This window comes from Gracilinanus agilis, chromosome 2 (genome assembly GCF_016433145.1).
Source record: "Gracilinanus agilis isolate LMUSP501 chromosome 2, AgileGrace, whole genome shotgun sequence".
In the NCBI taxonomy this organism is placed as follows: Eukaryota; Metazoa; Chordata; class Mammalia; order Didelphimorphia; family Didelphidae; genus Gracilinanus; species Gracilinanus agilis.
In genome coordinates, this window is record NC_058131.1 from 174002671 (window position 1) to 174017297 (window position 14627).

The following is a 14627-nucleotide window of genomic DNA, read 5'->3' on the forward strand; positions in this document are numbered from 1 at the left end:
GTGTTGCCAGAAAAACATCTAAATGAGGGAACTGAGGGCAGTGCTATCGCTTGTATTATGTCCTTTTGAGGATGGGGAATATTTCATTTTTATCCTCTTTTTCTTAGTGCCTCATACTCATTAAGCACTTAAATATGCATTTAATTAAATTGAATATATACCAGGTTTATCCAAAGTAAATAATTTTGACTCCCCTCCTTCCCCCCCCCTCCCCAAATGGGAAATTTCCTAGGGAGAAAGTAATTTTAGTAGAGAGCAAATTTATCTGTAAAACCTCAATGATAGAAAAATGAAAGAAACATTTCTGGTAGGGTTCATCAAAAACTTAGAGTACAACTCCATTTTCTTGTGGTGGTATTGGGGGGATCTGGCTAACACTTACTATCTTTTAAATGAACTAGGCTCTTTGAGGCTTTCAGCTTATGGAGCTGTTTCCTGGAAAGTAAACTGACTTGGTTCATGTCCAAAGCCAATACCCAGCTGTGTTATAAGGGATTTGATTCTACTGCAGTGATGTGGCTCAGCTGTGAGTAGAGGTGGTGGGGTTGGGGGCCTTGCTTTATAGAATTGTGAGCAATGGCTGTCATCCTAAGTCACCGTGAAGTGATGATTAACTGTGGTCATGGATACACCTGGAAACAGTCCTTTGCTATTCTGCATTGAGGAGAAATGGCAGGAAGCAGTGAGGTGAATCTTGGCTTTTGGAAGGACTAGAGGATAGAGTTAAACAATTAATCATCCTATTCTTCCTCCTAGTGGCCCTTGTCTAAGCTGGGGGCAGGGGGTATGGGCTAGTCTGGGAGGTGGTGCTGGTGTGACTTACATAGATTCTGAGTTCTAGATGCTCATTTCTTGCTTGTGATATGGTTGAAATGGACTGGCAAGATTGTTACTTATGAAGGCCAGTTTTATACTTATTTCCCACATTACAAATATCAATTGGTTTAAAAAAAACAACAATCTGACACTGATATCAGAATAATTTGGCCCTTGGGGAACATCGTTACTTTATAAACTTTTTCCAAACTATACATTTATTCAATCTCTATTTTGCTGGCATCTGATATGTTTTGACTCATTAACAATCCCAAAAATGTGAGCCTCTTTAAAGGCAACATGTGTCCCTTTTTCCACTTCAACTCTGCAGAATTGGCCAAGAGTTAAGTAGGCATTAATTCAGATGGGACAGTGGGGCCTTTTGGATGCAAGCTTGAACCTTCCCAACATTAACCTGATTTACCAAGTCAGTTTCAGTTTCTTCAAGTGATGTCCCTCTTTGATTATAAATGAAGTTGAGTTTTCCCAAAAAGCATTGGACCAAAAGCCACCTCTTTCCTCCCCGCCTAAAGAAAAAGTCACAAAGCTGGCCATCGGTCTGTCCATGAGAGGAGATGGACTAAAGTCCATTTTGCCTGCTATAGCTGAAGTCAGGTTCTTCAAGCTGAGTTTCAGGAATGTTTGAGAGTTTTGTGTGTGTCCTCCCAATCTCTTCAAGAGCACAGGCCAAGGAGTCAAGGTCACCATCATGTTGATGACGAGCTTCCCACAGGTTCAAAATGACAGCAGATGGGCTACTTTGGGTAGCAAAGTAAGATAAATTCCTAGACAAGAAGAAATATTAATTAAATAAAGGAATGAGCAAAAAAAAAGTTACGGAAAGAAAATAAGAACACTGTTAGACTAGAATGAGAGAGAGCTTAAAAAATACTACAGTTTGATACAAAAGGGATTAAAACTGGGTTATGCCTCTGTGCATAGTAAATGGGTGGAGAAGTTCCTACTATAACTTGGAAATAATAATAACTGAGGAAAAGTTTAATTGTCAGTTATTTATTGGCTAGGTAGTTGGAAAGCAACGGTCAGTGGACTCCCCCATTAGTACAAATACCCCAAGCAAAGTATAAAGCAAATTTTTAACCTGAAAATAAATTAATCGAATATGTTAAAAAATGTAGTTAATTAAAATAAAAGCAATTGACCACAATACAATTCAGGACACAAAATTAGGAAATCTAGTTTCTAATTGGAGGAAAATTTAGGAGCTTTCCAAGTTGTGAGGTGGAAGGAGTAGATTTCAATATAATTGGGAGGGGGAATAAGTAAGTTTTGGGGTAACCTATTCATAAGATGAAAGGATGCTGATTAATTAAATCCACCTGTGTATATGAAACAATAGATGATTTATATAATCTAGTTTCACATGGATTGATAACACAAAAACGATGGAGAAAAGTAGTTGTGGCTGTTTTCACAATATAGAAGTGGATTGGTCATTCTGATTCTTACTCAATGAAATGTGTTTTGTACCTGATTTTTATTTTATTGTAATAGTACCCAAAATCCTAGATTCTTGCAATGTTGGATTCCAGAGCATGAGGGGAAAAGAAATTTGGTAATAAAATAAAAAATCTGTATATTTATTTCCATTTCCTATATTAGACTCATATTCTATTTTCAGTTCCTACTACTATTGAAATGGCTCTTTCAAAGATTACCAGTGACTTGGCTTTTTTTTCCTTTATCTTCTTTGACCTCCCTTTGGTGGTGGCCAACATGAAACAGCCTTCTCTTTTGTGTTTTGAAGAAATTACCTCTTCATGGTTCTTGTTTTAGATTTCTGACCATTACTTTTCATTTTTGGTTGTCTGTTTGGTTTTTATCTACTCACCTTCTAATTTGTGAGTATTTACAAAGACTAAGCCAACACCCTCATTCTTTTTTCTCTAGATTCATTTAGGAAGCTGCTCTACAACTAGGCTTCAACTATCGCCTCTGTGTAGATAAATCTCAAATCTATTTTCCATTTCTACAGTCAAGCATATAGGACTCATCTTTTCTTTTTAAATATTTACAGGACATTTCTCCTTAGGTGTTCATCCTACTGTCACTTCAAGCTCAGATGTTCAGAGGTAAAATGTATCATGGAAGTAAACAAGCATTTATTAAGCCCCTACTATGTGCTAAGCACTATGCTAATAAACACTCTGTATTATCTTATTTGATCCTCACAACTACTTTGTGAGATAGGTGCTATTATTTTCCTCATTTTACATTTGAGGACACTAAGGCATAAAGAGGTTATGTGACTTGCCCAAGATCACTCAGGTAACAAGTATCTGAGAACATAACTCAGGTTTTCTTAATTCCAGATTTAACGTTCTATTCACTGACCCACTTTCCTGCTTATTTCATAGTACAGTGAAAATTCAATTTTCAAATAAAAAGAGGAAAATAATATAGTATCTGTAAAGTATAGCCCTAGAAACCTAAGCTTGAGACAACAATAGTATAGCCAAAAAAAAGTTCTGGATTTGGAAACAGATCCCAACTCTGGGTTCAATTCTCAACTCTCACACTTTCTTTGGATAAGTCATTTATCTTCTCTGGGTCTTAGATTCCTTTATTATATGGGGCTGCATTAGTTGACTTTTTAGATATCTTTCTGCTCTAAATCCTGTGATCCTCTGGACTTGGGGTCAAGAGATTTGAATCTTGTGTGACATCAGTGAAATGGCTCATACCTCTACTAGCAATGTGTACCGCTTATCTCACTGAACTATTGTGAGAAAAGGGCTTTGTAAGTCACTGAGGAAATTTGAGTTATAATTATCATTTTCTTGGAAGTAGCTATTTGATCCTCCACAATGCCTTTCTCTCCAAAGCTGGAAACCTTAGAATTACCTTGGACCCCTTCCTTTTATTATAGAGACAGAGAGGTAATGTTTTAATCCACCTCCTGTTGTTTCCTCCTTTGACATTTCTCTCTGTCTCATCCCTTTTGTTTTCATTCACAATAAAATTTCTCAATCCATGCCCTTGTCACTATAGATGTAGGAAACAAATATCTATGTAAATTCTATCCCTTCCTCTAATCCCTTCCTCTAATCTCTTCATTAAACAGTTACAACCCTAATATCAAGCCTTCATTTCAATCTACCTCAAGACTAAATTCCATTTCCTGCCATTCTAGGCTCTTCATTTAGCTGGTTTGACACCAGCTATCTGACCCCTTAGCTGCTATTGTTATACCAATTTACAACTACTCTTCAATGTAAGCAGATCTACTTACTCCTCCTGGAAAACACTCATTTACTTTGTCATTCTTTTACTCCTATTGCTTTTCTGACCTCTTACTACATTATATATATCAGACTCATCTTTCAATATCAAGCTCAAATCCCATCTTCTCATGAAACTCTGAGCATCCAGTCTACTTGGAGTTTTCACTTTTCTGAACAATGATTGCACTTATTACTATAACACAATCCAACACTAAATTGTTCTCCAGTTTTTTTGTACCTTAATTTTGTATCCCTCCCTATCTAGACAGTAAGCCTTTTGAGAAGAGGCTCATATTAGTTCTCCACTGCTGTCAACTGAACTTCCTCAATATCAGGTATACCTATCATCATCTATCTAGTCACATTGCCATCAACCTTATTCACGCTCTTATCTCCTTTCTCCTATGTTATTGACATGGCTTCCTAACCAGTTACCTTGCTTTTCATCTTTTTCTTCTACAATTTACTTTTCATAAAGTTAGCAAAATCATCTTAACGCATATTTCTAATGATGTAATTTGCCTGCTTAACAACCATCAGGAACTTCCTATTGAATATTGAGGTACATTCCATTCATGCTCCTTAACCCTTCAAAATTAGCTCTTTCATTCAAGAAAGAATCAATTATTCTATAGTTGCATTCACCCATCCTGTGAACTTCCTCTTCCCCCCAAAAAATCAGCCTTCCTTATTTGCCATATTTTTCTTACCCCATTAGAATATAACCTTGTTGAGAACAAGGAACTGTCTTATTTTTTTTCAATTTGTATCACCATTTCTTAGCACAGTTCCTGGAGCGTAAGCTTTGTAAATAAATTATTTTTCATTCATTAATTCATATCATATTCTCTACTTTCTAAATCCTCTTAGCCTTGTCTTATAAAGGTATGTGCACACATTTGCATACATATAAATTTCTCTCTCCATTTAATTTAGATTGAGAGCTTCTTGAGGTCTGGGACTATTTCTTTATCTATTTATCCACAATAGTTTGCATATGACAAGTGTAATAAACATTTATCAAATTAAAATATAGTTCTTTGTATCTTCTAAAACATATATCATATAACACTAGATATATTGTAGTTGCACAAAATACATACCTGAAACCATGGAGGAGGTTTATTGAACTACAAATTCAACATGGGTTATAGTACAACATAACAAACCCCACCTCATGTGTGATTTTATCCTACATTAAGAACACTTTTGAAAGTCCCAAACTGAAGGAGTTTATATTCTTATTGTCCCTTGTTCTTGTCAAGCCACTTTTAAAATATTATATTGAGGTAGAGAACCTGCTTTTGGAGAAGATCATTAATAACTAAAGCCATCTTCAGATTACCAGGATGTTCAGGATGATGAAGATATTAGGAATCAGAAAAGTTCAGATAAAGAATCTGGGGATGTTTAACCTGAATGAGATGAGACATAGTAGGAGAGAGATGTGAACATCATCAGAAATCATATAGGAGAAGGATAAGATTAGGAGGATTTGTTCTTTTTGGCCCTGCAATAGCAGTGTCTTTGGGGAAAAACAAAATTTAACCCCAAATGAGGAAGAACTGACTAATAATTAAGACTGACTCAAATGTAATGAGCTATCTTAGGAAGAGAACTCAGTTCCCTGCCACTCTAGGTCTCTGAGTGGTGACCAGATTTCTCTCATTAATGATGTAAAAGAGATTCTTGTTGAAGTGGCCTTAGACCTAGGTGGTCTTTCCAACTCCGAAATTCTGTAATTTTGTCAATGGACTGAAAATATAACATGAGTTATCAGTGAAACATAACTAATGCAAAAAACATTTAACTAGTTATATTGCCCAACATGAAGAGACCAGCTGGGTGCTTTTTGTTGTTGTTGTTGTTGTTATTCTTATTGCTGGTTTATGAAGTTTGATTTTGTTTGCTGGTTCCTGAATTGGTTCTGTCCTACCGGGGAAGAAAAATGTCACCTTTGGGCCAACACTGATTTCCTATTTAGGTCTATCATAACAGAGAAACAAAGATTGGTGGAAGTCAATCAAGTGTTCCTTTTCATGACTGGCACCCATTTACAATCAGAGATTATCTAGAAAGCCCTTACATAAACAGGTGACCAGCTTTTAATGGCACATTACTATTCATCTTTACTATTTGATGAGTCCCTCAAAAGGTAAACCAAAACAACAGTGAGAAGGTTATGACATTTTACTCAAAGATCCCAAAGGGCCCTTCAAAGCTGAGAAGCTGACTATAATAAATACCAGAAGCAGTGTATATACTTTTTGCCTGCCTGCATGTGTATCTTTAATAGAGAGGAAAGGGGTCACCCTACAATGTCCTTTTCATTTCTTTCTGAGTTTGATTCTACTGTGTTTATTTACTTCTACACTAATAGAAATGTCACTGGACTACTTGTTTGTGGATTGGAAATGCTCCTCAACTCCCTGGTTTAAATACAGGTTGGGAACGATGCCATTTACACTTGGTCACATGGATGGTGCTTGTCGGGCAGTCTTCTGTGCCTCCCATAAAGATATTTCCCAACTCTGAAAGTCACAGAATAAGTGGATACCATCTCATCCAACAATGCAAGTATAAGATGCCAGCAGTACAAGGGGCAAAGGGGGAAAAAAGGAGATGAGCTGAGGGAACCTCCCCCAGAGTGGTCCAAGCCACTTCCCCCAGGTAGTGACTGAATCCATTTCTTATGCTATTCAAGTTTATAATAATAATGGAGATGGAGATGGATCTGGGATTTGCTATATGGAATTTTCTATATGGAAACTCTTCCCTAACGCATAATAGGAACTACTATGCTACTTAGTTTTAGTGAGTTATTTAGAGAATCAAGAGGTTAATTAACTTGTCCAGAGTTACATAGCCAGTGAACCCTAAAACCAGATCAGCATTTCTAAATACTATGCTAAGCTCCCTTTAATAGCTTATAAAGTCTGTCCAGGTTTACAAAGTGCTTCCCTCACAACTACCCTGTGAAGTTGGTAATGAAAGAATGATCTATTGGGGCAAGTAGGTGGCTCAACAGATAGAGAGCCAAGCCTAGAATTGGGAGGACCAGGTTTCAAATCTGACCTCAGACACTTCCCAGCTATGTGACTTAACCCCAATTGCTTAGCCCTCATTGCTTATCTGTCTTAGAACCAAGTTGGTTCTAAGACAGATGGTAAAGGTTTTTTAAAAAAAGAATTAAGCATGGAAAATAGAGTAAAAGGGGTTAATATGGGAAATGGAAACAAATACACATAGTTATTTATTTCTTTTATAACTGGATTTCTCTTCCCCTCATATCTCTGGGATCCAAGGTTTCAAGAATCTAGAATTACTCAAGAAGTGTTAAGATAAATTAATGATCATGTACAAAATACATTTAGCTTAGTACAAAAATCAGAAGGACCAATCAGAAAGTATGACTTTAAAAAAAAGAATGTTCTATGTTGAGGGAACTGAGGTTCATCAAATTCAATTTAATCTAATAAGTATATCTTTGGTACTGAGTTTATTCCAAGAAGTGTTTTAGGTCCAGGAAATATAAAGTTAAAAACAGAAGCATTCCGGCCTCAAGGAACATACATTGACTTATCTGTCCATGGCCACAACGGTAGTGAAGAGGCAGAGGAGGGATCTCAACCTAGGTCTCCTGATCACGCATCCTGTGTTCTTTTGCTATCACTCCATGCTGCTCTCCATGTTAGACTATATACCCATATTTATGTTTCTGTGTGATGAGTTAGTCCTTCTGCTAGGCTCTCCTTCACTGGTGTCTCAACAAAAGTAGTTAGTCTTCTGATTAATCCTAGTGAATTTTTATAATTGAAATGTCCCCTGAATGATGGTGGCATGGGAGCACCATGGAAATGGTCTGAAGATTAGAGAGTATTCAAAAAAGATTCTGCACAAATAATTCTGTTAAGCTAAAGCACATATTTTGTTATTATTGAGCCGTTTCAGTAATATCTGACTCTTTGTGATCCCATTTGGGGTTTCTTGGCAAAGATAATGGAGTGATTTGCCATTTCCTCCTCCAGCTCATTTTACAGATGAGAAAACTGAGGCAAACAGGCCATATAGCTAGTAAGCATCTGAGACTAGATTTGAACATCATGAAAATAAATCTTCCTGACTCCAGGTCCATCATTCTAGGTCTATCCACCGCACCACCTAGCTTCCCATATTTATCCTATCACCAATCTTGCCCTGCCAGGCCCTGGCCTTGGATTACTACTACCATCTGCTTTCTTCATTTCTGTTAAAATGCTACTGATTGAAGCTGGAGAAAATCCTAACTGGCTCCATTACAAATTTAGATTACACAGTCTCCACTGGACCCTCATTTGCTATAAGATGATCCATTTACACCTCCCTAATTGGTTCAACATTCCATTTACCCCAGCAGCTTTAAGCTTTTTTATCCTTTTTCAAGCTGTCCCATGGCTTTCCCTTCCCATCCATTTAGTTGAGAGTTGTGAGCTCATGTTTCATTTTTTTAAACCTTTACCTTCCATCTTAGAATCAGTACTGTGTATTGTTTCAAGGTAGAAGAGTGGTAATGACTAGGCAACAGTTGGTAACTTACCCAAGGCTACACAACTAGGAAGTGTCAGAGGCCAGATCTGAACACAGGACCTCCTTTCTTTAATCCTGGTTCTCAATCCCTTGAGCCATCTAGCATTTAACCCTTCATATTTCACTTTTTTAAAAAAATGAGGCTATGGAATGAGATCTTCTTATTACTTCTGCCTTATTTCACAGTCATTTAGATTCTTCCTTCCCTTTTATGTCATATGGGAAGGTGGCCCTTCTTGTCAAGGCAAATTCCTCTACCTGGAAAGGTGACCACATTTCTTCCCGTGAAATCCATGGCCAGGAGGCCAGGCCACTGGATTGCTGAGTACAGTAAGAGGAGTGAAGTGTAAGACATCTGAAAACAGAGGAAGGGATCAGGTTATGAAGGGCTTTAACAGCTGAACAGAGGATTTTTTATTGAATCCTGCAGTTCGGGGGATTGACTGGAGTTTATTGAATAGTGAAGGTGATATGGTTAGACCTTGCTTTAAGATGATCATGTTGACAGATAAGTGAAGGGAAAGTGGACTAGAATGGAGAGAGAGTTGAAGGAGGAAGACCAGCCGGAAGGAGATAACAATTGTCTGGTGTAAGGGGATGAGGGTCTATATCAGGGTGGTGGTAGTGTTAGAGGAGAGATAAGAGGGCATATACCAGAGTTATTACAAGATAGACATTATAAGATTTGGCAGTAGACTGGATATGGGGAGTAGAAAGTGGTGATGAGAGTAAAGAATCATTCTAATAATGACACTTAGGTTTGAACCTATGTGATTAAAAATATAGTAGTGTTCTCAAGAGTAATAGGGAAGGGCAGCTATCTGGCTCAGCCCTAAACCTGGGAGGTTCTGGATCCAAATCTGGCTTCACAAACTTCTTAACTATGTGACCCTGGGCAAATCGCCTAACCCTAGTTGTCTAGTCCTTAACACTCTTCTGCCTTAGAACCAATACACAGTAATAGGAAATTAAAAAGAGAGAAAGTTTGGGAGGGAGAATGATAAATTAAGTTTTGGACATGCTGACTTTAAGATGTCTATGGGAGGGGCAGCTAGGTGGCTCAGCCAAAAGAGAGCCAGACTTGCAGACAGGTGGTCTTGGGTTCAAATTTGACTTCAGACACTTCTAATCTGTGTGACCCAAGATCATCACTTAATTCCTATTACCTGGCCCTTACTGTTCTTCTGCTTTGGAACTAATACTAATACTTCAAGATTCTAAAACAGAAGTTAAGGACTTAAAAAAAAAAGGTCTATGGGACATCCAATCCAACATGCTCAATATGATTTAAATATGAGAGACTAGAGATCAGCAGAGAGGTTAGAGCTCAATTAGTAGATTTGAAAGTCATCATCTTAGACATGATAATTGAATCAATGAGAGCTGATATCACTAAGTGAAATAGGAAGGAAGGGAGGGAGAGAAGGAAGAAAAGAGTATGGAAAGAAGGAAGGAAGGAAAAAAGGAAGGAAAAAAGGAGGGGAAAAAGGAAGGAAGGAAGGAAGGAAGGAAGGAAGGAAGGAAGGAAAGGAGGGAAAGAAGGAACAAAGGAAGGAACAAAGGGGAAATGAAAGAGAAAAGGAGTGAATACTGGAATGAAGGGATGTAGGGAGGGAAAGAAGGAAAGAAGGAAGTAAACATTTCAGCAGCTACAATGTGCCATACACTTTATAAACACTATCTCATTTGATCATTGCAACATTTGGGAGAGAGATGCTATTATTGTCATCTCTATTTTATAGTTGAGTAAACTGAGACAAAGGTTAAATAACTTGCCCAGGGTCATACAACTTGTAAATGTCTGAGGCGATATGCGAGCTTAGATCTTCCTGACTCCATGTCCATTGCTGAACCTGCACCATGAGAGTCTATTTATGCAACTGTAGCAGCTAGAAAACTAGAATTGTCCTTTCCTTCTGACACATGTCATAGCCTAGTCCCTCTGAGAAAGCCACACAATGGCAGATGTTTGAAACTCATTGCTATTTTAGTAATTCTTTGACTTAATTCTACACCTTCAGCCTTTGAAGTGAGGAAGAGTTCTGGCCATGGAGCTGCTTCATATCTTCATGCATCATATAATTAAGTCCTCTTTCATTTATTTTTGCTCAACTAAACATTGCGATTAGTGGATCTAAAATGCAGCAAGCAGCCTTTTAGCAGAGCAATAAAGAATATAGATGCTGAGCACTGTAAGGGAGCAGCGACAGGCCATTGTAGGATACTTTGGGATCTTAATTCCTCAAAAACCTAGGGAAGCCACCCATTAACCAGGAATCGGGTAGATCTATGCCTATCTTGAGGCCGAAGGCAGACTAGGTAATAACATTCTACCTATGGATTTCTGAAATCCTCAACGATTGTCCTAAGCTTAGAAAAAGCTATGATTGTGGCTGCAGGTGATGAATGCTCAGGAGATAGAAACATACAGCCTCTCTTTGCCGCAGGTCTCCTTGTCTGCTCTGTACTAGTTATAATGTGTTCAGCTGATCTCCCTCCTCCCCCCCAGGCAAGTATTAGCTTCATCCTTTGCATTACAGAGGAACAAGGCATAATGATATGAAAAGCTAACTTGCTGCCTATATTTAGTAGATGAAGTTGTAGTGTCATGTCAGCCTTATGGTGCAAAAATATAGCAGCTTCTCTGCTACCTGCCATCTTGTTAAGCAGAATTTCTCCACTTCTATTGTATAATATTATTCAAAATTATTACCTGGAGGCACTTCAAGATGCAAGGCTACCTTTCTCCTCAAAGAAATAGTAGCTTGTTTCCTACAGTTTTTGTGATAAATGCTTACAAATGCTTTGCAGGTCTTTGATAATTTATAATTCCAATACATGTTTAGCTATCTTCCTCCCAATCATTTTGGACTCAATGGTGGCCCCTACTGATATCAAGCTATGCCCTCTCCACTTTTCACTTCCATTGGTTAGAGAGAGTTTTCAAGAGAAAGGTGATGGCTTGTTACCATGCCATACAATATGGGAATTTGTTAAGTGACCTGGGGTTGTTTTAGCACGAGAAAAACATATTTAACAGTGGGAGAGAAATAAAGAGAGGATCCCGGTCTTCAAATATTTGAAAGGCTTCATGAATGACAGACAAGACTTTTACTCCTTGCCCAAGAGGAAAGAACATGGGCCATTAGGAGAAAGGTATAAGGAGGTAGAATTCCAATCAATAAAGAGATCAATAAAATTACTTATATTAGAAAGTGACTCAGAAAGGGAATGGGGTTGAGATATATTTCCCATCACTAGTAGGTAACATTCATGAATTTTAAATATAAAATGCTTTATAAATAGAATCTTATTTTATCCTCATAACAACCCATTTTACATATGAGGAAATTGAGGCTAAACAGGTTAATTTACTTGCCCAGGACTACAAAACTATTAAAGGTCAATGGCCAAATTTGAACTTAGCACTTCCTGACTCCAAGTCCAGAGCTCTATCATTGTACCATACTGTTGCCTCAAGAAAGCTATCATTTACATAGATGTTTTAAGGTTTTCAAAGCATGGTACATGCTATTTCATTTTATTCTCAAACAGACCTTTGAGGTAAAGACTATTTTTATCTTCATTTTACATATGAAGAAATTGAAGCTAAGAGTGATTAAGTGACTTGGCAACAGTCACACAGTCAGTAAGTATCTGAAGTTAGATTTGAATTCAAATCTTCTAGACTCAAGTTAAATACTCTTATATCTACCATGAAATGCCATCTAATTAGAGATTTCAGTCACAGCTTAGATGACTATCTATCAGAGATGTTATAGAAGAGATCCCTGCTTAAGTAGTAATTGAAATACAAGATCTTGGCAGTCCATCTCAGGCTTTAGATTCCATTATATAGAGATCCATTACTTTGGGTTTTGGAGACTTTGAGGTCTTCTAGAGACTCTATTGAGAGATAAATTCTCTTGGGAAGAGGCTCTTCTACAGTAAATGGTTATCAGTTAATATCTCAATGGGGACTAGGTGACCAACTGCTACTGAGAACTAAATAAAAAGCACCCTTGAGCTGAAAAAAGAAGAAGAAAGATTTTTATATTTAGAGTCAGAAGGGACCATAGAAGTTATAATCCAACTTGGCCATTTTGTATGAGAAGGTAAATAGTATATACTAGATATCAGAATGTGTGGTCCATAGATAAGTTCTTGGGTTGACATTCTAACAGAATCCCTGGGATGGAATTGTCCTTTATAACAGTAGGTTCATTCAAATATACCTGGACTATGATGTATTCTTTATGAAGAGATCACCAAACAAAGCAGGAGAAGTATAATAATAACAATAATATTAATTAATATTTAGTCAAGATGGACTAAGGTGAAATGACTTGCCCAGGTTCACACAGGAGTAAGTATCTGAGGCCAGATTTGAACCCAGGTTTTCTAGACTGAAGGTCCACTGCCTCATCCACATGAGATGGCTAAGTCTCTTAGGGGCAAATATGTTCCAGGTATGTTGATATATAATGTTTATCTGTATCTAAGTGCTACCCCTACATCAAATGAGATAGTATAGATATTGTGTGGAGAGAGGAAGGAATATAGAGGGAAGGAAGGGAGGGAGGGGAGACATAGGAAGAGGGGGAGCAGGAAGGAGAAAGGAGAAAGAATAGGTTGAGGTGGCAAGAAAGAAAAAGAGAGGCAGAGAAAAAGCAAGACTAAAAGAGAAAATATAGAGTATTCCACAGTGTGTAGGGTGCTCAGTTTGGAGCAAAGAAGGGCTTTTTTACTTTTATGATGGAGATAATAATAACTGTACTACTACCTACTTCTCAGGGTCTCACAAAATGAATGCTTCTTGGGAGTTAGAGGACCTGAGTTCACATCTTGCCTCGGATTTTATCTTTGTGACTTTGGCCAATAAATGACCTTCCCTGAGTTTCAGCTACAGTCTGCAATCTTCTTCATTCCTATTCTATAATCCTAGACTGATATGAAAATAAGTTCTTAATATATTAAGTAGAGCAGTATAAGTGCTGGATTTGGTGTCAGGAAGACCTGAGTTCAAATTCCATTTCTGACAATTATTAGGTGCATCAGTCTAAATAGACCTACTTGATCTCTCTGACCCTCATACATATCATCTGTAAAACAGAGATAATAGTTTAGTACATCTCTATGAGGGAGGCTATAATTGAACATGAATTAAGTCATGTTCAAAGTTTTGCAAAAATAAATGTGTTCATAAATGTTATCTATTTTGTGGCATATATCAATCAAAACATAACATTTCTTAGAGTGTTCAAGTTTTATATAAGCCAGACATTAGAATATAGGAAAAGCTATATAGAAACGAATATGGCACCATGTAAAAAGGGTGCTTGTTCATATTCTAGAAGAAGATTTTAATTATCTAATAGAATATCATTTGGTTTTATCTAGTCAAATCTGTATCAAACCTTCTCTTCCATATCTCTGCTAAATGGCCATCCAGGCTCTAGGACCTCCAGTGATCAGAACTCACTATTTCCCAAAACATTCAATTTGGGGAGACCTCTAATTGTTAGGAAGTTTTTCCTCAGATCAGTCCAGTCCTCTCTTTCTGCATCTTCAATTCATTGTTTCCAATTCTGTCTCCTGAGGTTAAGTAAACAAACAAACATATATACATATGTGTACATACACACTATGTGTGTGTATGCATATAGGGGAATATATATATATATATATATATAGACATGACATCAAGCTAAAATCATATATTATATATACATGTAAATTTGTATATACATATCTATAATATCTAGATCTATCTATATCTATTTAATATAAAGAGTCTAAAAAGGCCTAGTGAATTTTAAGCTATACATATGGACAGCTAGGTGGTGCAATGGATAGAATGTCAGGCAGGAAGCCAGGAAGACCCCATTTCCTGAGTTCGAATCTGGTCTCAGACATTTGCTAGCTGACTCCAGGCAAGGTACTTAACTTTGCTTCAGTTCATCTACAGTAAAATGAGCTGGAGAAGGAAATGATAAACCA

The 14627-nt window shown here is 37.3% G+C and overlaps 1 protein-coding gene across 1 annotated transcript in view; it reads right to left on the bottom strand.

Annotated features, from left to right (window-relative positions):
• Positions 1-1396: 1396 nt before the first annotated feature.
• UNC5D (unc-5 netrin receptor D) overlaps positions 1397-14627 on the bottom strand; it is a 376103-nt gene continuing 362872 nt past the window's right edge. Inside the window, exon 17 of the mRNA XM_044659544.1 lies at positions 1397-1601. Within this exon, the coding sequence (XP_044515479.1) occupies positions 1397-1601 (205 nt within the window). The remainder of the gene's footprint in view (positions 1602-14627) is intronic.